The sequence below is a fragment of the Oncorhynchus mykiss genome, chromosome 16, assembly GCF_057628025.1.
Source record: "Oncorhynchus mykiss isolate SJ-2025 chromosome 16, ASM5762802v1, whole genome shotgun sequence".
NCBI lineage: Eukaryota > Metazoa > Chordata > Actinopteri > Salmoniformes > Salmonidae > Oncorhynchus > Oncorhynchus mykiss.
This window is the reverse complement of record NC_143037.1, coordinates 64,660,863-64,685,189: the sequence shown is the minus strand read 5'-3', so window position 1 is coordinate 64,685,189 and position 24,327 is coordinate 64,660,863. Positions and strand designations below refer to the sequence as shown.

Genomic DNA, 24,327 nt, shown 5'->3' with positions numbered 1-24,327 from the left:
TACTCATTGTATTGACTCACTGTATTGATTAAGAGATAGAGCATCTTTAGCATTGTTCAGTATTCTGAACACACTGACAAAACAGCAAATGATGATGAGGATAGTAACATCTTATAACTTTGTCTCATACTATACTCTTGCTATACTTATATCAGATTACCATCCGAGGCTCCAAAAACACATTATACAACTCAAATCCCTCTAGTAATAGAAAACACATCCTCCACAGTGTAAAACATGTCCCCGCCCACCCGCCTCTAAAATACTAATCAGATATATTTCTAGTTGTATAGCGAGGTGGGCTACTGGGCCTAGGCTGGGCTGAGCGATGTGGGGCGATGGAGAGAGAGGGAGAGGGGGCTTTTAAGGAGTGGAGCGGAGGAGTGTGTGATGTTAAAGATTTATCACGCTTGTGCAGGGACGAGATGGGAACCTACCATGGCAACCAGAACCAACCAGGCTGCTCTTAGAAAGAGACTGCTCTTAAAGGCTTTTCTATTATGGACCAGACCACAATCAGAAAGAGCAGGACAGAGGGCCAAGGTGGAGGAGGAGGAGGGGGAAGAGGAGAGGAGTAGGAGGAAGAGGAGGAGGGGGGGGGGGGGAGCAGAGGAGAAGGAGAAGGGGAAGGAGGAGGAGGAGCCAGAGATTGGTATAGATGGAGAATGGAAGGATGAAGGTTCATGGTTAAGGTGGAAGAGTAGAATGGAAGGATGGTCATGGTTAAGATGGAGGAGGAGAATGGAAGGATGAAGGGTCATGGTTAAGGTGGAGAGGGAGAATGGAAGGATGAAGGGTCATGGTTAAGGTGGAGGAGGAGAATGGAAGCATGAAGGGTCATGGTTAAGGTGGAGGAGGAGGAGGAGAATGGAAGGATGAAGGGTCATGGTTAAGGTGGAGGAGGAGGAGAAAGGAAGGATGAAGGGTCATGGTTTAGGTGGAGGAGAATGGAAGGATGAGGGATGAAGTGTCAGGGTTAAAGTGGAGGAGGATAAAGACTAAGAGGAGGAGAAGAAAGAAGAAGAGGGTGGAGAACCTCGGAGAGAGGGTGGAAGAGGAGAAAGACTAGGAGGAGGAGAAGAAAGAAGAAGAGGGTGGAGAACTTGGAGAGAGGGTGGAGGAGGAGAGAAAAGAGGATTGATTGATATAATAATATAATATATGCAATCTAGAAGCTTTTATCCAAAACACTTTACTGCCATGTGAGCATATATTTTACGTACGGGTGATCCCAGGAATCAAACCCGCTACCTTGGTATTACAAGCGACATGCTCTACTAACTGAAATACACAGGACCACAAGCGGCAAGGGAGATAGAGAGAGAGGAGGAGGGAGGAGAGGAGGAGTAAGCAGGAGTGGGCAACTCCAGTCCTCCAGGGCCTGAATGGTGTCACTCTTCTTCTCCATCCCTAGCAAACACAGCTGATTAAACAAACTGCATTCTAAACTGATGATCATGATTAGGTGATTATTGAAGTCAGGTGTGTTAGCTGAGGCTGGAGCAAAACTGTGACACTAATCAGGCCCTCGAGGACTGGAATTGCCCAACCCTGAGGGGGATGGTGGAGAGAATAGAATATGGTGAAATGTATTGATGGAAAATGTGTGAAAAAGGTAAGACACACACACAGAAACACAGGCCCTGCTCTCCTTGTCTACCTCCTGACTGCATCGTCAACCGCAACAGCCTACCTCACAAGGTCGTAAGGTCTAGAAACTGTGCTTGTGAACTCAGTAATAAACCCCTCTAATTATCCAGTGTCTATTTTTATGATCAGTAACACTAAGGACATAGATTTGAGAAATATACACTCATATCCCAAAACTGAAATCTATGAAGGAGGTGTTGCTTTCTATCACTTGTCTTCTCCCTCTCTCTATCCAGTCTTGATACAGTCACAGTATCTTATTGCTGTCTATTACCACATAGTTTTCTACTAGTGGATGTATTTCCCTTCATTCAGAACTGTATATTTTATGATACATCTGATTTACCTTTTTAAATGCCCTTTCAAATCAGAGTTGAAACCTAATTTAACCCTACACACATTTGTGAAATAGTCAGCAGCGTCTTTTAAATGCAGAATAGGACAAACAAGACAAGACACAATAGGCTTGTAAAAAAGGCCATCCTGCTCTTCTCCTCTCTACCTAACTTCCCCTTAAGTCCCATTAGTTTGGCTGCTCAGCCTACCTAAGTTATCCTTCAACCATCATAGCCCTGCCTATCCCAACCAATAAGTGCTTGGAAATGCGCATCTGGACACTGCACCCGCCCACTCAGGTCAGTGTTATCGCCACCCGAAGTTTTCAAAAATATAAATAATAAAGTAAAGTACAAATACTCCAAAAAACGACTCAACCCTTGTGTAGTCTTAACATTCTGTATACTCCCCTTGTGTAGTCTTAACATTCTGTATACTCCCCTTGTGTAGTCTTAACATTCTGTATACTCCCCTTGTGTAGTCTTAACATTCTGTATACTCCCCTTGTGTAGTCTTAACATTCTGTACACTCCCCTTGTGTAGTCTTAACATTCTGTATACTCCCCTTGTGTAGTCTTAACATTCTGTATACTCCCCTTGTGTAGTCTTAACATTCTGTACACTCCCCTTGTGTAGTCTTAACATTCTGTACACTCCCCTTGTGTAGTCTTAACATTCTGTATACTCCCCTTGTGTAGTCTTAACATTCATGCAGAAAGACTGCATTTAATCAGCAGACACCACTGGTTTTTATTAAAACACCACTGTCATAACTGTTTTCTTTACTAAAGTAGAGGTTTATTATTATTATAATTATTGCTAAAGGTACTGCATAGGTGTAAACATGACTTTTTTTTAGCAAGAGATAGTACTTGTATAACCTAAGAAGGTAGCAGACATGTGTTTTTAATGCATTTTATTGAAGGGAAACTATAACGGTCTTGAACTTTTTTGGCAACAGAGTGATATGTTCTTATATACTCCTGCAGCTGTAAGTTTCAATCACCTTCTTCAGGTTGTCCATGCCTCCTTTGTTGTGGTTGTAGTCCAGGATGATGGCTGGCTTCCTGTCCTCCCGATCACTGATCTCAGCCGTTTTGTGCAGTGTGCTCAGGACGACCACATTCTTGTTCCTCTTTGGGAGGTAAGAAACTAGAGTGGTGGTGAGCGTGAAGGCAAACTTTGCTGAGAAGGCCTCTCTCCCTCTTGTTGGGAGGAGTGCAGGGGGGAGCTCGGGCTTGTTCATTCTAACTGTGCCAACCATGGTGATCTTCCTCTTCAGAAGCTGCTGGCTGAGTTCAATCAGTAGCACACATAATCTCCATTTCTCATTGTGTGTATGTGTGTGTTTTTGTGGTGTGTAAATGATTTTACAACTGCCAGGTCAAAAATGACCCAAAGACAATCGTTGTACCCTGGTGGTGTACAGCTTTCATGGAAATATGAACAAAGGAGATGTTTCACTTTTTCTAATGTTGGGGGTCACTCTAGGAAAAGTCATCAAATTTCAAGTTGAAAAAATATAATTTAGGGGCGTTTTCTCTGCTGTTAAACATAGTGGCGGGTCATTTTTTACCCTTAAGACAACACAAGGGTTAAGTAGTACTTTGAAGTATTTTTACTTCAGTACTTTACATCACTGGTGGTGACTGTCAAGAGTACAGTGATGGGCCTCAACATCAGGTTCCAACACTGGACAGCACTACAGAGGGCAGACCCAAACCAATAAGTTCTAAGTATATAGGGGTGAGGGCATGCATAGTGATCAACTGTTTTTTACATGGTCCTACGGATTTAGTGACCAATCGTTTTACAAGGCTAATATTTTACATGAGTTCAACATAAGCAATACGGCCATGAAAAGGATGGAAGGCGTTCTCGACTGTTTGTGTTGGTGTAATAGCGTCAAATGAACAGCGGGTGGCGCCTAAATTACGTAATGGTTTAGGACTCATCGCTCCTCAGTGACTCCAATGAGAGAAATATGCCATTCAGTAGCTGACACTGCGCTAATACTTTACTTTTAGGTTTCACATTTACCAACATTTATTATGAAATTTGTAAACAAATTGTGAAAATATTGAAGCAAAAATATCTCTGCACCTAAAATGTTGAGTAACAAGATATTTAAAACAATATCCTACCACTTTTGCATAATTATGTAGCCTACTCAATATAACATGTTATGAAAAGAGTTCGTATGAAAATTGTGTTTAAACTATTTGGGGGAAAAACATTACAGGGACCAGGTGAGAACACCAGACCAGTGTCACTGGACACTGTTAAATCCAAAGATCCGTTTTTGACACCATCTAGCCTATCCCCCTTCTTGCCCCGCTACACACACACACTCGAGTGCTAGCGGTAGTAGGCTATCAACTCAAGTTACCCCTCTCACACACAAAGCGATCATTTTGGGGAAAGAAAATGCATGGGACGCCAGTGCCTGGAGCTTACAGACACAGTTTTCACCGTTGACCGAGCTTGAAGCCATTCTTTGCACTGAAAGGTCCTTGCCATAGTGAACCAGTCTAGACCGTTGTGTGTGTTTTCATCGTTTCTCGAGTGCTATTTGGGTTTTAATACAATGGGGTGCTGCAGCGGCCGTTGCACGCTCATCTTTCTTTGCACGATCCAGCTGGTGAGTGGCCCGTTATTTCTATAGCCGAATACAAAAAGTGTAATTTGCTCTGTTTCTTGATTTTGTTTAGAAAATTAAATGTTGTTTTGGGTGAAACACATTTCTTAAATATTTGTTTTATCATGCCACGTTATTATGAATTTACTGTAGACACTGACCAGTTTTGCTACCAGTGCTTTCGTGTTGAATTAGTGATAGCTGATGAAGGCAGCTTGATGGCCGGTGAAATACAATTGGCATACAGTAGGCCTATTATGTGGCCAAATATCCACGTGCAGCACACTGTCTGTTTCTTTCCTTCACCTCGTCCGTTCCACGAGGATAGGCTACTTCGCGAGTCGCGAGGGAACATATGGCAAGATTCAAGAGTGGTGTGTGTGCACTCCCTTATCCACAAGCTATAGTTATGTGCAGTTATTGGGCCAGATCAACTCACCACAAATGCAAAATAGCCCCTATGACACTGGTGCAAACATGTCCACGCACCTCTGCTGACCAAACAATTGTACTGTAGCCTACAAGTGTATCCATGTACTGCTATCCAATGTGTACTGTGATTTGTGCGTGACAATTGCCACAGTAGCCTATTGTATTGGTGTTTTGTGCAACATCAGCACCATTGTTTCTTCTCAGCTAAAGTTGTTACTGTGAGTGGCACGTCAGAGTAGGCTAAGCTACATCAGTCACACCAGGGAGTTTTATAAAGACTGTTCAACCTCTTGTCACCGGTTGAGTCACTGTGTCAGGTGTCCGTTTGGAATCCTACCTCAGTGAAAACAAATACACGTGTGAGTTGGCTTTCATTGATTTCACAAATGGCCTGCTTTCAAACAGTTGATCCCTTTTTGACTGTGATGTACGATCCTATTAGTTTAGTTTGGATAGATCGTTTTGTAGGAGAGCTTCCACCCGACCAATAATCACCATGGGAGTCTATGATCCACAAAGTGAGGCTTCAGCTAGTTACAACCTGCTGGAGAGAGATTGTTCCCCGGTTGTGATCAGTGGAGTGCGAGACGTGACATTTTACACATAATGGCTGTGAACTTGCCGTAAGTGCCCCCTCCCCATTCTAACTAAACACAGAATTTTTCGATCTTGTTCAGCGCCCCCCCCATCTCTCCCTCTCTCCACCACCCTGCTGCAGGGAGGGGAAAGTGGAGGTGACAGGGTGTGAGAATGTTATTTATGATGGCATTAAAAGAGCTCTCTCACACAGTGAGGTTGGGTAAGCCCCTAGTATACAACCATGTCAACAGCTAAAATACCAGTAACCCCATCTCTACTCAACCATTTATTTGTTTAAAAAACCATAGCTCTGGTAATTATTTCCATGCACCAGGGATTAGGTTTAAGGACATAGTGAAGGGAGTAGGGAGAGAGAGAGTAAAGCGCAGACATGAACACATTCATGGAATGTTTGCCTGTTTGGGGTGTGTGAGGGGTACGACATTCTTAGAAAAGAGCTTCCGAAAGGGTTATTTGGCTGTCCCAATAGGAGAACCCTTTTTGGTTCCCGGTAGAACCCTCTGTGGAAAGGGTTCTATCTGGAACCAGAAAGAGTTCTTCAAAGGGTTTTCCTATGGGGACAGCCGGTTCTAGATAGCACTTTTTTTTGTTAAGAGTGCATTTGTCCTCGACTAAGCTGTACCCCTGCACATTGACTCGATACCAGTACCCCCGGTGTATAGCCTCATTAATGTGATTTTATTGTAACTTTTTAAAACTTTAGTACATTTTTTCTTAACTGCATTGTTGGTTAGGGCTTGTCCATTTCACAGTAAGGTCAACACCTGTTGTATTCAACGCATGTGACAATTATATTTTAATTTGATTTCCTCCTTCATGTCCCTGTTGAAACCATCATTAAAACGTTTATGTCTTACTGGAGAGGAGAAAAGGTTTTTTTCAGTCAGGAAGACACTTCTTGCCATTCACAGCTAGCAAAAGTAAAATGTGTGTGTGCAGTGGTCAGAATTCACGAAGGGGCCATGGTGATGTCATCCAGGTCCTATCAGGTCACAGTAACCCCCCGCTAGAGATTGATTGGTTCTCCTATAAACAACACAGCAGCATGGCGTGGAACCATGCTTGGGCTGAGCTCTATTCCCAATAAGTGGTAGCTCAATATCTGAATCCATTCCAAGCGCATGTGAAATTGACACACGGTTTTGTAGCAACGATTTCTACTTGATTTGAGTGGCTAGCGTTTATGACAGTTGTGGAGAATGTAGATGACAAAGGGTTCAATCAAAGTGATGTAAAGCCTTCAATTCACAACCTCAATCCATGTATAGTACTGTACCTGTTGCAGTACAGTGGGTTACAATGTAACTCATACTCATGTCTTTGTCCATAACAATATTCTGCTCCATTTGCTCTCTCATATAGTGCCTAATCTCTAGACTGGTGAGTACAGCCGTGTTCCAGAGAGCTCCATTACTGTATGAAAAATAGTGTGAATGATGGTGGTGGAAATGTAATAGTATTTCTATCAACAATGCCATCATCTCCCATTCAGCAGCACTCTCTGCACTCTACCAGGGTGCTTCACTCCTCTCCCTGCCTCGGGGGTAGCTGCCTGGCTGGCTGTGGGATTCCTGGAGATCAATCTCCTCCCTGAATGCTCTTTGCTTCCGACGTAATGTGTGTGGGGGAGGTCCAGGGCTGTTGACGACCGTCACCACAGGGCAGGAATGTGACACACGTTCAGTGCATTTGGAAAGTATTCACTTTTCCCACATTCTGTTACGTTACAGCCTTATTCTACAATTGATTAAATAGTTTTCCCCCCTCATCAATCTACACACAATACCCCATAATGCCAAAGCAAAACAAGTTTTTGCAGAAATGTTTTGGTTCCCCAGATCTGTGTCGCAACACAATCTTGTCTCGGAGCTCTATGGACAATTGGTTCGACCTCATAGCTTGGTTTTTGCTCTGACATGGACTGTCAACTGTGGTGTGTGCCTTTCCAAATCATGTCCAATCAATTGAGTTTACCACAGGTGGAATCCAATCAGGTTGTAGAAGCGTCTCAAGGATGATCAATGGAAACAGGATGCACCTGAGCTCAGTTTCGAGTCTCATAGTAAATTATCTGAATACTAATGTGTTATTGTTTATGATTTATTTGACCTTTATTTAACTAGGCAAGTCAGTTAAGAACACATTCTTATTGATAATGATGGCCTACCCCGGCCAAACCTGGGCCAATTGTGCGCCACCCTATGGGACTATCAATCACGGCCGGTTGTGATTCAGCCTGGAATTTAACCAGGGTCTGTAGTGACGCCTCTAGCACTGAGATGCAGTGCCTTCGATCATAAATAAGGTATTTCCGTTGCTATTTTTAATACATTTGCAAAAATGTCTAAAAACCTGTTTTCGCTTTATTATTATGGGATATTGTGTATACATTGATGAGGAAAAATATTTTATCAATTTTTGAATAAGGCTGTAACGTTGCAAAATGTGGAAAAAGTCAAGGGGTCTGAATACTTTCCGAATGCACTGTGCATGTGCACACACATACATGCACACGCAGACGGTCAAACAGGATGTTGTCCTTTTTTTTAGAGACATTTTCACCAGACAACTGCTCCCTGTTTTAGTTTACCTCATAAATGACGCACCAGTGTCTACATGTCGCAGATACATTATTCACATGAGCTCGGCTGGTTTGTGTTTGTGTACGATATTGAAGACCTCTGAGGCTTATCCTTTCCCTAGTGTTTGTTGCTCCTCCTTGACCCCATTGAAACCATTGTTAGAAAGCGAACACTTCACTGGAGACACCTTCAGCCATTCACAGCTAGATACCTCTCCTGTTCTCTTTACCTCCTCCTTGACCTTCTTACTTCCCCTCCCCCTCCTTCCTTCTCTTCTGGAGGCCTGGGAGCACTGTCGTGTTGATAACACCTGTTTAGCCAGCAGGATTCCGGCCCTGGGAATTCACCCTTCACTAGGACACCACGGATTACTGGACAACACACAGAGAGATAGAGGAGGAAGAGGGCTGGGGAGAGAGGGCTAAGGGAGATGGAAAGAGAGGGTTGGGGAGAGAGCACCTGGCCTAACCCTACTAGAATCTGAAGTCAAAAGTGTACTGTTTGCTGATGATCTGGTGCTTCTGTCCCCAACCAAGTAGGGCCTACAGCAGCACCTAGATCTTTTGCACAGATTCTGTCAGACCTGGGTCCTGAGAGTAATTCTCAGTAAGACAAAAATAATGGTGTTTCAAAAAAGGTCCATTTGCCAGGACCACAAATAGAAATTTAATTTACACACCGTTGCCCTAGAGCACACAAAGTTTACATACCTCGGCCTTAACATCAGCGCCACAGGTAACTTCCAATAAGCTGTGAATCATCTAAGAGTCAAGGCAAGAAGGTCCTTCTATGCCATCAAAAGGAACATAAAATTCAACATACCAATTAAGATCTGGCTAAAAAAACTTGAATCAGTTATACGACCCATTGCCCTTTATGGTTGTGAGGTCTGGGGTCAGCTAACCAACCAAGAATTCACAAAATGGGACAAACACCAAATTGAGAGACTGCTTGCAGAATTCTGCAAAAATATCACCTGTGTACAATGTAAAACACCAAATAATGCATGCAGAGCAGAATTAGGCCGCTAACCGCTAACCAGAAAAGAGACGTTAAATTCTACAACCACCTAAAAAGAAGCGATTCCCAAACCTTCCATAACAAAGCCATCACCTACAGAGAGAAAAACCTAGAGAAGAGTCCCCTAAGCAAGTTGGTCCTGGGGCTCTGTTCACAAACACAAACAGACCCCACAGAGCCCCAGGACAGCAACACAATTAGACCCAACCAAATCATGAGAAAACAAAAATAAAATTACTTGACATATTGGGAAGTATTAACCAAAAAAAATTAAGCAAACTAAGAAGGCTATTTTGCCCTAAACAGAGAGTATACAGTGACAGAATACCTGACCACTGTGACTGACCCAAACTTAAGGAAAGCTTTGACTATGTACAGACTCGGTGAGCATAGCCTTGCTATTGAGAAAGGCCATTGAAGGCAGACCTGGCGCTCAAGAGAATACAGGCTATGTGCACACTACCCACAAAATGAGGTGGAAACTGAGCTGCTTTTCCTAACCTCCTGCCATGTATGTCCATACAGTGCCTTGCGAAAGTATTCGGCCCCCTTGAACTTTGGGACCTTTTGCCACATTTCAGGCTTCAAACATAAAGATATAAAACTGTATTTTTTTGTGAAGAATCAACAACAAGTGGGACACAATCATGAAGTGGAACGACATTTATTGGATATTTCAAACTTTTTTAACAAATCAAAAACTGAAAAATTGGGCGTGCAAAATTATTCAGCCCCTTTACTTTCAGTGCAGCAAACTCTCTCCAGAAGTTCAGTGAGGATCTCTGAATGATCCAATGTTGACCTAAATGACTAATGATGATAAATACAATCCACCTGTGTGTAATCAAGTCTCTGTATAAATGCACCTGCACTGTGATAGTCTCAGAGGTCCGTTAAAAGCGCAGAGAGCATCATGAAGAACAAGGAACACACCAGGCAGGTCCGAGATACCGTTGTGAAGAAGTTTAAAGCCAGATTTGGATACGAAAAGATTTCCCAAGCTTTAAACATCCCAAGGAGCACTGTGCAAGCGATAATATTGAAATGGAAGGAGTATCAGACCACTGCAAATCTACCAAGACCTGGCCGTCCCTCTTAACTTTCAGCTCATACAAGGAGAAGACTGATCAGAGATGCAGCCAAGAGGCCCATGATCACTCTGGATGAACTACTGAGATCTACAGCTGAGGTGGGAGACTTTGTCCATAGGACAACAATCAGTCGTATATTGCACAAATCTGGCCTTTATGGAATAGTGGCAAGAAGAAAGCCATTTCTTAAAGATATCCATAAAAAGTGTTGTTTAAAGTTTGCCACAAGCCACCTGGGAGACACACCAAACATGTGGAAGAAGGTGCTCTGGTCAGATGAAACCAAAATTGAACTTTTTGGCAACAATGCAAAACGTTATGTTTGGCGTAAAAGCAACACAGCTGAACACACCATCCACACCACTGTCAAACATGGTGGTGGCAGCATCATGGTTTGGGCCTGCTTTTCTTCAGCAGGGACAGGGAAGATGGTTAAAATTGATGGGAAGATGGATGGCGCCAAATACAGTACCATTCTGGAAGAAAACCTGATGGAGACTGCAAAAGACCTGAGACTGGGGCGGAGATTTGTCTTCCAACAAGACAATGATCCAAAACATAAAGCAAAATCTACAATGGAATGGTTCAAAAATAAACATATCCAGGTGTTAGAATGGCCAAGTCAAAGTCCAGACCTGAATCCAATCGAGAATCTGTGGAAAGAACTGAAAACTGCTGTTCACAAATGCTCTCCATCCAACCTCACTGAGCTCGAGCTGTTTTGCAAGGAGGAATGGGAAAAAATTTCAGTCTCTCGATGTGCAAAACTGATAGAGACATACCCCAAGCGACTTACAGCTGTAATCGCAGCAAAAGGTGGCGCTACAAAGTATTAACTTAAGGGGGCACGCCCAATTTTTCATTTTTTGATTTGTTAAAAAAGTTTGAAAAATTCAATAAATGTCGTTCCACTTCATGATTGTGTCCCACTTGTTGTTGATTCTTCACAAAAAAATACAGTTTTATATCTTTATGTTTAAGCCTGAAATGTGGCAAAAGGTCGCAAAGTTCAAGGGGGCCGAATACTTTCGCAAGGCACTGTATTAGAGACACATATTTCCCTCAGATTACACAGATCCACAAAGAATTTGAAAACAAATCCAATTTTGATAAACTCCCATAACTACTGGGTGAAATACCATAGTGTGCCATCACAGCAGCAAGATTTGTGACCTGTTGCCACAAGAAAAGAGCAACCAGTGAAGAACAAACACCATTGTAAATACAACCCATATTTATGTTTTTATTTTCCCTTTTGTACTTTAACTATTTGCACATTGTTACAACAGGAAGGACTGGGGGAGATGGAGAGGGAGGGAGGGCTGGGGGAGATGGAGTGGGAGGGAGGGCTGGGGGAGATGGAGAGGGAGGGAGGGCTGGGGGAGATGGAGAGGGAGGGCTGGGGGAGATGGAGAGGGAGGGCTGGGGGAGATGGAGAGAGAGGGAGGGAGGGCTGGGGGAGATGGGGGGAGGGAGGGAGGGCTGGGAGAGATGTGGAGGGAGTGGGAGATGGGGGAGAGAGGGATGGCTGGGGGAGATGGAGAGAGAGAGAGAGAGAGGGATGGCTGAGGGAGGGAGGGTTGGGGGAGAGAGGGAGGGCTGGGGGAGAGGGAGGGTTGGGGCAGATGGGGAGATGGAGAGGGAGGGCTCGGTGAGATGGAGAGGGAGGGAGGGCTGGGGGAGATGGAGTGAGGGAGGGCTGGGGGAGATGGAGAGAGGGAGGGAGGGCTGGGGGAGATGTGGAGGGAGGGGGAGATGGGGGGAGAGAGGGATGGCTGGGGGAGATGGAGAGAGAGAGAGAGAGGGATGGCTGAGGGAGGGAGGGCTGGGGGAGAGGGAGGGTTGGGGCAGATGGGGAGATGGAGAGGGAGGGCTCGGTGAGATGGAGAGGGAGGGAGGGCTGGGGGAGATGGAGTGAGGGAGGGCTGGGGGAGATGGAGTGAGGGAGGGCTGGGGGAGATGGGGAGAGAGAGGGAGGGCTGGGGGAGAGAGAGAGGGGGGGCTGGGGGAGAGAGGGAGGGAGGGCTGGGGGAGAGAGAGAGGGAGGACTGGGGGAGATGGGGAGAGAGAGAGACGGAGGGGGGCTGGGGGAGATGGAGAGAGGAGGGGCTGGGGGAGAGAGGAGGAGAGGGGGCTGGGAGAGAGAGGGCTGGGGGAAGAGAGAGAGAAGGGGGAAGAGAGAGAGAGGGAGAGAGAGAGAGGGCTGGGGGGAGAGGGAGAGGGCTGGGGGAGATGGAGACTCCATCCACACTCATCAGACATTTATGACATACAATGACAACACATTTCTTCACGACATGCTTCCCTCTCCCTATGCACACAGACATACATGCTTCCCTCTCCCTATGCACACAGACATAAATGCTTCCCTCTCCCTATGCACACAGACAGACATGCTTCCCTCTCCCTATACACACAGACAGACATGCTTCCCTCTCCCTATGCACACAGACATAAATGCTTCCCTCTCCCTATGCACACAGACAGACATGCTTCCCTCTCCCTATGCACACAGACAGACATGCACACACACAGCACAATCACACACTCCTGTGTCCTTGCTCAGAGTGACACACCTGTTTCTCCTCCTCCCCTCTGTTCTGACCTTTTTTCTCATTAGAGAAGGGGGGGGGGGGGTGTTGGAACAGCTTTCCTATGGAGTCCCTGAAGACTGCTGGAACAGCTTTCCTATGGAGTCCCTGAAGACTGCTGGAACAGCTTTCCTATGGAGTCCCTGAAGACTGCTGGAACAGCTTTCCTATGGAGTCCCTGAAGACTGCTGGAACAGCTTTCCTATGGAGTCCCTGAAGACTGCTGGAACAGCTTTCCAATGGAGTCCCTGAAGACTGCTGGAACAGCTTTCCTATGGAGTCCCTGAGGACTGCTGGAACAGCTTTCCAATGGAGTCCCTGAAGACTGCTGGAACAGCTTTCCTATGGAGTCCCTGAAGACTGCTGGAACAGCTTTCCTATGGAGTCCCTGAGGACTGCTGGAACAGCTTTCCAATGGAGTCCCTGAGGACTGCTGGAACAGCTTTCCTATGGGGTCCCTGAGGACTGCTGGAACAGCTTTCCTATGGAGTCCCTGAGGACTGCTGGAACAGCTTTCCTATGGAGTCCCTGAGGACTGCTGGAACAGCTTTCCTATGGAGTCCCTGAGGACTGCTGGAACAGCTTTCCTATGGAGTCCCTGAGGACTGCTGGAACAGCTTTCCTATGGAGTCCCTGAAGACTGCTGGAACAGCTTTCTTCTCCTTGGCGATATTTCTAGATGCCCCAGACCCCTTCCTGTGTTGGGTCATTGCCAGCCACACCTCACTCTGTTTTGATTAATTTGACCAAACCTGTGGAAATGGGAGGGAGAGAGCAGGGGTTGTCAGGTGTGTGTACGAATGGATGCACTCAATACCGTAAGTCGCTCTGCATAGGAGTGTCTGCTGAAGGACTAAAATGTAAATGGAAAATGTCTCTCCGGCCATTGGGTTAGGCTAGTTTCAGCGTGATCTAATAAAACCAAGGCTGTTAGGGCTCTCTCTGCAAAGGCCCAGTGTTGTTCCTGCTTAGGGTAGGTCATGTGATCAGGTACTGACCGTACAGGCCCTCTCACTGACTTAGGTTGTTTTCCTAGCCTAAGATATACATTACCCTGCAGCATATAATTGGATCATCACCATAAATAAGACACCATAAATGATGCTGTGGGCTAAAAATAGGACAGCTGAACCCACCTCGACAGGCCCAGGCCATGTGATGATAGCAAGGCGTGGAGAGTGCTTTGTAATGTCTTTCTGGATTTGATCAAACCACTATGGCATCATTGGCATCCCCAATTCAATTGTGGTGTGCTGCATGGTGGCTGGACAGTGAGAAGCTAGTGGTGGTGATCTCTCTCTGAAGGCGGATAATGAGTTTCTATGGATTGGGAATATTGTCGCTCCTCTCCGCTGAATGACGGTTCAGGACAGCTGGGGTTGCTCTCTGTATAGTACCACCCCAGAGAATGGCTGGTCTGGCCGTCTTCCATCTACTTGTTTTTTTTAATAATTGTTGTTTTACGACAACTGATTCTGGTTTTGTTTTTGAGTGTCTGTTGTCCTCAAGAAGACCTGTTTGTGAGTCTTGAGCGGTCAAATATGAGGCTACATCAACATGAGAACTGGACACACACACAGGCAGACACAAACGCACACTGGTCTGAAGTAATGCAGAGCTGGAAAACACCTACCCTTCAACTATGACCCTTGAAATATGTGTACTACAGCACTGCCACACACAAGAGAAACACAAGCACAACACCCTACTCAACAATGATGTGCTTGGCTAGGTGGGGCGCTGGCTAGTTGGCTTTGGTGGGTAGTCAGCCAAATCGAGAGCCCTGATACAGGCAGTGAAGACAATCTGCAATTCTAACGGGGCTGTTGTGTCTGTTAGGCATCATCATGAACGAGAAAAGAGAGAGGGGAGGGAGGAGAGGAGGAGCAGTCATGGTTCTGTGCTTATCTCATTCCCATCCTCTGGGAAAGGTTAACCCACCCGCTGTGTCTGAATTGTGTCTTTCTGAATAATCCTGAGGTAACGGTAGCGGCACCTTGTGTGCTATGAATGCATAGTTTAGGCAATGTAAGATGAGTGTTACCTCAGTGTTTTCATGTGTAGGCCTTATCACAGTGTTCCAGTAACTGAGAAAAGTTAGCTGTTTTGTGGTTTCTAATATATTGGGACAAAAGACTTGCTTCTTTTATCCTCAAAACACTAACTTCCGTCTTTGGTGTGTATCACATAATCTTCCACACATTGCAAAGGGTTTAGGCTAGTTTTTAGTAACGCTGTGGGTTCCTTGCCAGTTCGAGCGTTAAACATTTAAATTTGGCCATGAATATTCATGAGCTGAGGGTTGCTGGTTGTCTCCCCCATTTGCTGGCTACCCCTCCCCCATACTCACGCACACACACGTACACACAGACTTGTACACACCCACGCACACACACGCATGCACACACACCCACGCAGTCTTGTATAAGTAACCTTGTGGGGACACACAATTAAGTCCCTTTCAAAATCCTTTTTTCCCTACCTTAAACCTAACCCTGACCCTAATCCTAAACTGAACCTGAACCTAAAACGTAGAGTGGAATATTGATCTTTACTACGAAGGGGGCTGGATGGCATTCTCACATGTTGGATGCATCCCTGTCTTGTCGTTTGTTGTTATCCAACTGGCCGGTGTTGCCTGGAGTTCGTTTGCCTGGGGAGCCATCTCCTGCCTCTCCTTCCCCATCTGATAGCGGAGTTGAAGGAGTACAGCAAGAGGAGCATGACAATCAACGAAGCAGCCTGCACTCCCTGCACTGCCTGCACTGTTGCTGGGGGTACCTGTGTCTGCGGCCGCTGTACCTACTTCTACTCCTTCCCCATGATTTTGAAGTTGACGTCGGCAACCTTCCTTCCCTGCTCTGGATCGAGCGGGGCTTCTCCACCTGTCAGAGGCACCATCCTGTGAAGCGTGGGAGTGGGCGGATTTCCTCGTCCTTCTCGCCGGCCGTGATTTTGGGCAGCTCCATGGCAAGAAATGTGACTGTTCCTGGTGCCAAAAACAGTGTCCCATCCCGGAGCTGGAGTAAATGACATTACTAAGCTGCTCCCGAATGTACTACATCAGGACATGGACATTGATTCCATCGTAGTCCATGTGAGTTTTAATGACATTATGAAGGGCAGCTCTGAACAGTTGAAACTGGATTTTAAAGAGCTGATTGACTCCCTGCTAGACACTAACAAAAGACCAATCATATCTGGCCCTGTGTCCTCTCTGAATCATGGCATTAAACGCTTTAGCAGGATTCTTTCTCTTCACAACTGGCAATGTGATTATTGCAGCACAATGAGTGTAACTTTTGTTAACAATTTCGATACCTTTTGGAAACAACACGTTTTATAAGGAGGATGGGATCCACCCAAATCATTTGGATTGCTGGATCCTTTCACAGCATTATAAGGCTGTGTTGAGACAATGACTTATCAATGACCCAAGCCCAGCTCAGTTAATCCCTACCATTGTGTCGCTGAGTCATAATGTTTTAGCAAATGTACATTATACCAGGGGCATTGAATGCAAGTAACATAATTTATTTCACTCTAACTGCCCTGAATGCCTCTGCTGATTTTGTATACCATTTATAGAAAATACAGAAATTCCAGTGGTGGAGGTGTTGCTGTTTATATTCAGAACCACATTCCTGTAAAGATTAGAGAGGATCTCATGTTAAAAAAATGTTGAAGTAATATGGCTACAGGTTAATCTGCCTCACCTAAAGCCCCATCTGGTTGGAAGCTGCTATAGACCACCAAGTGCTAACAGCCAGTATCTGGATAATATGTGTGAAATGCTTGATAATGTATGTGATATCAACAGTTATATATTCTGGGTGATTTTTAAATATTGACTGGCTTTCATTAAGCTGCCCTCTCAACAAAAAGCTTCAAATTGTAACCAGTGCCTGCAACCAGGTTACCAGTCAACCTACCAGGGTAGTTACAAACAGCACAGGAATGAAATCGTCGATATGTATTGATCACGTCTTTACTAATGCTGCAGAAATGTGCTTGAAAGCAGTATCCAGATCCATCAGATGTAGTGATCACTATGTAGCAGCCATATCTAGGAAAACCAAAGTTCCAAAGGCTTGGCCTAATTATAATGTATAAGAGGTTATACAATAAGTTTTGCAGTGATTCCTATGTTGTTAATGTAAAGAATATTTGTTGGTCCATGGTGTGTATGAGGAGTAAACAGACGTTGCACTTGACACATTTGTGAAATTGGTTATCCCAGTTACTAATAAGCATGCACCCATTAAGAAAATTACTTTGAAAACTGTTAAATCCCCGTGGTTTGATGAGGAATTAAACAATTGTATGGTTGAGAGGGACGAGACAAAAGGAATGGCACAACCAATTGGCAAACGTACTGCGAATTGAGAAATCATGTGACTAAACTGAATAAAAAAGAAGAAGAAACTACACTATGAAGCAAAGATAAATGACATAAAGAATGATAGTAAAAAGCTTTGGAGCACCTTCAATGAAAAAAGGCAACTCAGGGCCATCATTCATTGAATCAGATGGCTCCTTCATCACAAAACCCACTGATATTACCAACTGCTTTAATGATTTTTTTTCATTGGCAAGATGATCAAACTTAGGCATGCCAGCAACAAACGCTGACACTGCACATCCCGAGTATATCTGACCAAATTATTGAAGACAATAATTGTAATTTAGAATTCCGTAAAGTGAGTGTAAAAGAGGTGAAGAAATGGTTTATCAACAATGACAAGCCACTGTGGTCTGACAACCTGGATGGAAAATTACTGAGGATTATTGCGAACGATATTGCCACTCCTATTTGCCACATCTTCAATTTAAGCCTACTAGGGAGCGTGTGTCCTCAGGCCTGGAGGGAAGCTAAAGTCATTCCGCTACCCAAGAATGATAAAGCCCCCTTTACTGGCTCAAATAGCCGACCAATCAGCCTGTTACCAACCCTGAGTAACGTTTTGGAGAAAATGGTGTTTGACCAGATACAATGCTATTTTACAATAAACAAATTGACATCCAACTTTCAGCACGTTTATAGTGAAGGACATTCAACAAGCACAGCACTTGCACAAATGACTGATGATTGACTGAGAGAAATTTGTTAGATTTCAGTGCGGCTTTTAACAGTATCGATCATAGTCTGCTGCTGGAAAAATGTATGTGTTATGGCTTTACAGCCCCTGCTATATTGTGGATAAAGAGTTACCTGTCTAACAGAACACAGAGGGTGTTATTTAATGGAAGCTTCTCCAACATAATCCAGGTAGAATCAGGAAGTCCCCAGAGCAACACTATATACGTCAGCTATTACAGCAACTGAAATGACTGCAACATTTAACGAAGAGCTGCATTTAGCTGCATTGTATTTGCGACAAATCGTTCACTAAACCCTAAACCTCAACTAAATCCTGTAATAAATCATGTGGAAATTGTAAGGTTCTGCTTTTCTTTTCTTAGTCTACCTTGTGTTCTTTTTCTTTGTGTTCTTGAACGTAGCCCTGTTTCTTTGTGTTCTGGAACGTAGCCCTGTTTCTTTGTGTTCTGGAACGTAGCCCTGTTTCTTTGTGTTCTGGAACGTAGCCCTGTTTCTTTGTGTTCTGGAACGTAGCCCTGTTTCTTTGTGTTCTGGAACGTAGCCCTGTTTCTTTGTGTTCTGGAACGTAGCCCTGTCTTTCATTTTTGTTAATTGTTTTCACCTGTGTTGGTTTCTCACCTGGTCTCATTAGCTCCCTATTTAGTTCAATTCTTTCTGTTTGTATGGTTGTGAGGTATTGTTTGTTTTTGACTGCCTGCCTGCGTTTGACCGTTGCCTGCCTGCGTTTGACCGTTGCCTGCCTGCGTTTGACCGTTGCCTGCCTGCGTTTGACCGTTGCCTGCCTGCGTTTGACCGTTGCCTGCCTGCGTTTGACCGTTGCCTGCCTGCGTTTGACCGTTGCCTGCCTGCGTTTGACCGTTGCCTGCCTGCGTTTGACCGTTGCCTGCCTGCGACCACGATTCCTGCCTTCTGCAAGGCTTACTAAACATCTGCTGCGCTCTGCGTGTGAATCTACACCTTTTTCTCCCTGAGTATTCATTACAGAAATTGAGCAAGTTGAGGTGATTAAACTGCTTGAAGTAACCCTGGATTGTAAACTGTCATGGTCAAAACATATTGATACAACAGTAGCTAAGATGGGGAGAAGTCTGTCCATAATAAAGCGCTGCTCTACCTTCTTAACAGCACTATCAACAAGGCAGGTCCTACAGGCTCTAGTTTTGTCGCGCCTGGACTACTGTTTAGTCGTGTGGTCAGGTGCCACAAAGAGGGATTGCAATTGGCTCAGAACAGGGCAGCACAGCTGGCCCTTGGATGTACACAGAGAGCAAACATTAATCATATGCATGTCAATCTCTCCTGGCTCAAAGTAGAGGAGAGATTGACTTCATCACCACTTGTATTTGTGAGAGGTATTGACACGTTGAACACACAAGCTCTCTGTTTAGCACACAGCTCAGACAACCATGCATACCCCAAAAGACATGCCACCAGAGGTCTCTTCACAGTCCCCAAGTCCAGAACAGGCTATGGGAGACGCACAGTACTACATAGAGCCATGACTACATGGAACTCTATTCCACATCAGGTAACTGATGCAGCAGTAGAATCAGATTTAAGAACAGCGGGGACTGTAAAGTAACAAACATAGACACAGACACATGCATACACACACATGATAACATACGCACTCTACACACATGTACACATGCATACACACACATGATAACATACGCACTATACACACACGAACACATGCATACACACACATGATAACATACACACGTACACATGGATTTTGCGTTGTAGATATGTGGTAGTGGAGTATGGGTGAATTCTGTATTGAATGTATATTAATGTTTTTAAAATGGTATAACTGCCTTAATTTTGCCAGACCCCAGGAAGAGTAGCTGCTGCCTTGATAAATACAAATAGCTAAACACGTCCACACATACACACTGTGCCTCGGCATGGCTTTATTATTAATGCATTACAATTGTCCTTAGGTTTAATATCTTCAGATGGAGCGAATGGGACGGTAATAAAACAAAGCCTACCTCCTGTGTGTGTGTTTGTCTAGGTTAATAGCCGTAAAATCAGATTTAGAAAACAGACAAAGTTTAAGCTATTTTACATACAATTTAATCTCTAAAATGCTATTGGGAGAACAGCAAAAAACAAGCTAAAATTACCACAGCCATTATCACATTGGTTGCTGTAGTTGCCTAGATGACTCCTTTGGAAGCGCAATTAGTCATGCTGATGAGCTTATTGGTTTTTGTATGAGGAATTGTTTTTGTGATTGTGCGCAACAGGAACAGTGTGCTTGTGGGTACATTTTTGTGAATAGAGGGCACCGTTTTTAAAAAATGTAACCTTTATTTAACTAGGAAAGTCAGTTAATAACAAATTCTTATTTACAATGACGGGCTACCAAAAGGCATCCTGCCGGGACAGGGGCTGGGATAAAAATATATATATTTTTATATTATAGGACAAAACACACCTCACGACAAGAGAGACAACACAACACTACATAAAGAGAGACCTAAGACAACAACATAGCATGGCAGCAACACATGACAACACAACATGGTAGCAACACAACATGAGAACAACATGGTAGCAACACAACATGGCAGCAGCACAACATGGTAGTAGCACAAAACATGGTACAAACATTGTTGAGCACAGACAACAGCACAAAGGGTAAGAAGGTAGAGACAACAATACATCACTCAAAGCAGCCACAACTGTCATTAAGTGTCCACGATTGAGTCTTTGAATGAAGAGATTGAGATAAAACTGCACAGTTTGAGTGTTTGTTGCAGCTCGTTCCGGTCGCTAGCAGCAGCGAACTGAAAAGACGAGCGACCCAGGGATGTGTGTGCTTTGGGGACCTTTAACTTCTCTGGGATAAGTGGGATGGTAGCTTCCCACCTCGCCAACAGCCAGTGAAATTGCAGGGCGCCAAATTCAAAACAACAGAAATCCCATTATTAAAATTCCTCAAACAGACAAGTATTATACAACATTTTAAAGATAAACTTCTTGTAAATCCAGCCACACTGTCCAATTTCAAATAGGTTTTTACGGCGAAAGCACACCAAACGATTATGTTAGGTCAGCACCTAGTCACAGAGAACCATACAGCCATTTTCCAGCCAAAGAGAGGGCTCACAAAAGTCAGAAATAGCAATTAAATTAATCACTAACCTTTGATGATCTTCATCAGATGGCACTCACAGGACTTCATGTTACACAATAAATGTGTGTTTTGTTTGATAAAGTTAATCTTTATGTCCAAAAACCTCATTTGAAATTGGTGTGTTATGTTCAGAAATGCATTGGCTCAAACAAACATCTGGTGAAAGTGCAGAGAGCCACATCAAATTACAGAAATACTCATATTAAACATTGATAAAATATACAAGTGTTATACATGGAATTATAGATAAACTTCTCCTTAATGCAACCGCTGTGTCAGATTTCAAAAAGGCTTTACAGCGAAAGCACACCTTGTGATTATGTTAGCTCAGCACCTAGCCAGAGAAAAACATCCAGCCATTTTCCAAAGAAGGAGAGGTGTCAGAAAAGTCAGAAATAGCGTTATAAATATTCACTTACCTTTGATTATCTTGATCGGAATGCACTCCCAGGAATCCCAGTTCCACAATAAATGTTTGTTTTGTTCAATAAAGTCCATCATTTATGTCCAAATACCTCCTTTTTGTTTGCACGTTTAGCCCAGTAATACAAATGCTCAATGCACGATCGCTTAGTTCTGACGAAAAGTTTAAAAAAGTTATATGGCAGAATGGGTATTGTATGTGGAGGATGAGGGCTGCAGTAGATATCTCAGATAGGGGGGAGTGAGGTTTAAGAGGGTTTTATAAATAAGCATTAACCAGTTGGTCTTGCGACGGGTATACAGAGATGACTAGGTTACAGAGGAGTATAGAGTGCAGTGTTGTGTTCTATAAGGAGCATTGGTGGCAAATCTGATGACCGAAAGGTAAAGAACATCTAGCCACAAGAGAGCACCCTTACCTGCGTGCCCTGCTTGCCCGGTTGGTAATTTGGCAATGATTACTACAATTTTAGATAGCTGGCTTGACTAACTAAACTTATTGACCAACCAGACTCATTGACCAATCTAAAACTGTTTAACTGTCATGGTCTTATTGAGTGACTGTCAGTGAGTAAGGAAAACTGGAGGCTGTTGAGGTTGGATAATGGTTGGAATGGAAACCATGTGTTTGATGTGTTTGGTACCATTCTATTGACTCCATTCCAGCCATTATTATGAGCCGTCCTCCCCTCAACAGCCTCCACTGATGCATATATATATATATATATATATATATATATATATATATATATATATATATATATATATATATATATATATATATTTATATAAAATATGACAGATGTCCGGACCTTGGTGTCCTCATATGTGTCTACGGCACTGCCCAGGAGACTGGGATCTCCAGCTGGGGAAATCAGGGGGGTTTGTGCCTTGAGGTTTATATTGTGTGTGTGTGTGTGTGTGTGTGTGTAGTCTACAATTATGTGCGTGTGGGTCTTTTTGATAGATGACAATGAACTGCGTTTCCTTGGCACTGCCAGGTTGATGGAAGAGAGAGAGTGGAGGGAGCAGTCTGGTCACAGTGAGACAGCCTCAGACACACACACACACACACACACACACACACACACACAGACACACACTATAGATGTGACAAATATATATATTTTTTTCTTAACGTTTAAACTTTTATCCGTTTTCCTATAAAAGTCCATGTGAATTCACGATGCATCAGCGCTGCTGCCACTAACGGTTTGGGTCTCACGGTACATCTGTTTTCAGATGGTTAAGCACCTGTACTACCATTACTCTACCTCAATTCCACCTCGCAAGTTTGCCTTTCAACAACTTCTCATTTAATACCTCAAGGAATTGCCATACAGGACTTCGCTGCTGTCTCTTGCATTTCTTTGCCATTTTTCCAACTTTTAACGACGATGACGTAGTGGTGGAGAGTCGTCTCCAAAATAATTGATTCCTTGAGTCCTTGCACGTCGACTCCCGGCATATATTCCTAGATTCTGCTAGGAATTGACTCATCGACTCCTAAGATTCTGTATTTTTGGAACAGAGGAGACTGATTAGTTGCCGTACTTCCGAGAACACAAACACTTGCATCTTTCATAGCGAGCTAGGGAGGGACGGAGAGAGAGGTCAGGCACCAGTCAGAACCGTGCACTAGGCCTATCTATCGGCAATCAAAATCTGTATATCACAATGGAATGCTGCGTCTCGTAATTTCTTAGCTTGCAATGTCTTGCAACTTCAGTAAATTAGGGCATTTCATTCATTCAAGTTGTCCACCATGGTTCCTGTACCCAAGAAAGCAAAGGTAACTGAACTAAATGACTATCGCCCCGTACAGTGGTTCCTCCTTTAAAAGTTGCAGCGTACTGCAGCAGAATTCTATGGCACGTTATTTAAGTGTGAACCACTAGTAACATTAATGCTAGTTGTGCTAGTTTGACCACCAGAGGGCATCTTTGAGAAACATTTGGTAGCCTTCAATAATGTCTATACTAGAGATTGCGGGCATGCGGGAGACCGGGGTTCAAATCCCTGATGGGGAGGAAGTAGTAGGCAGTCCTTGTAAATAAGAATTTGTTCTTATCTTCACTAAGGTAGGGGGCACTATTTTCACCTCCGGATGAAAAGCGTGCCCAAATTAAACTGCCTGTTACTCAGGCCCAGAAGCTAGGATATGCATATAATTGGTAAATTTGGATAGAAAACACTCTAAAGTTCCCAAAACTGTTACAATAATGTCTGTGAGTATAACAGAACTGATTTGGCAGGCAAAAACCTGAGAAAAATACATCTAGGAATGTTTGTAGTTTATGTTTGTATTTTTCTATTGAATGCCATTACAGTATCCATTGACTTAGGACTCAAGTTGCACTTCCTATGGCTTCCACTAGATGTCAACAGTCTTTAGAAATTGTTTCAGGCTTTTATTATGAAAAATGAGAGAGTAAGACCACTCTGAATAAGTGGACCCTACACTGTCCCAGAGATTTTTCATGCAGACGACCGAGAGCCCGCCTTTCTTGTTTACATTTTATATTGACAACGTTATTGTCCGGTTGAAATATTATCGATTATTTAGGCTAAAAACAACCTGAGGATTGATTATAAACATTGTTTGATATGTTTCTACGAACTTTACGGATACTATTTGGATTTTTTGTCTGCCTGTTGTGCTGAGTTTGAGCCTGTGGATTACTGAACAAAACCCTCAAACAAAAATGAGGTTTT

General features: G+C 43.8%; 1 protein-coding gene across 2 annotated transcripts in view; it reads left to right on the top strand.

The window, feature by feature from the left end:
* Positions 1 to 4,151: 4,151 nt before the first annotated feature.
* Positions 4,152 to 24,327, top strand: part of LOC110492510 (sodium/potassium-transporting ATPase subunit beta-1-interacting protein 4) — a 126,650-nt gene continuing 106,474 nt past the window's right edge. For both annotated transcript variants that reach the window (XM_021566897.3, XM_036947507.2), the window contains exon 1: positions 4,152 to 4,627. In XM_021566897.3, the coding sequence (XP_021422572.2) occupies positions 4,574 to 4,627 (54 nt within the window). In that variant the 5' untranslated portion in view covers positions 4,152 to 4,573. The remainder of the gene's footprint in view (positions 4,628 to 24,327) is intronic.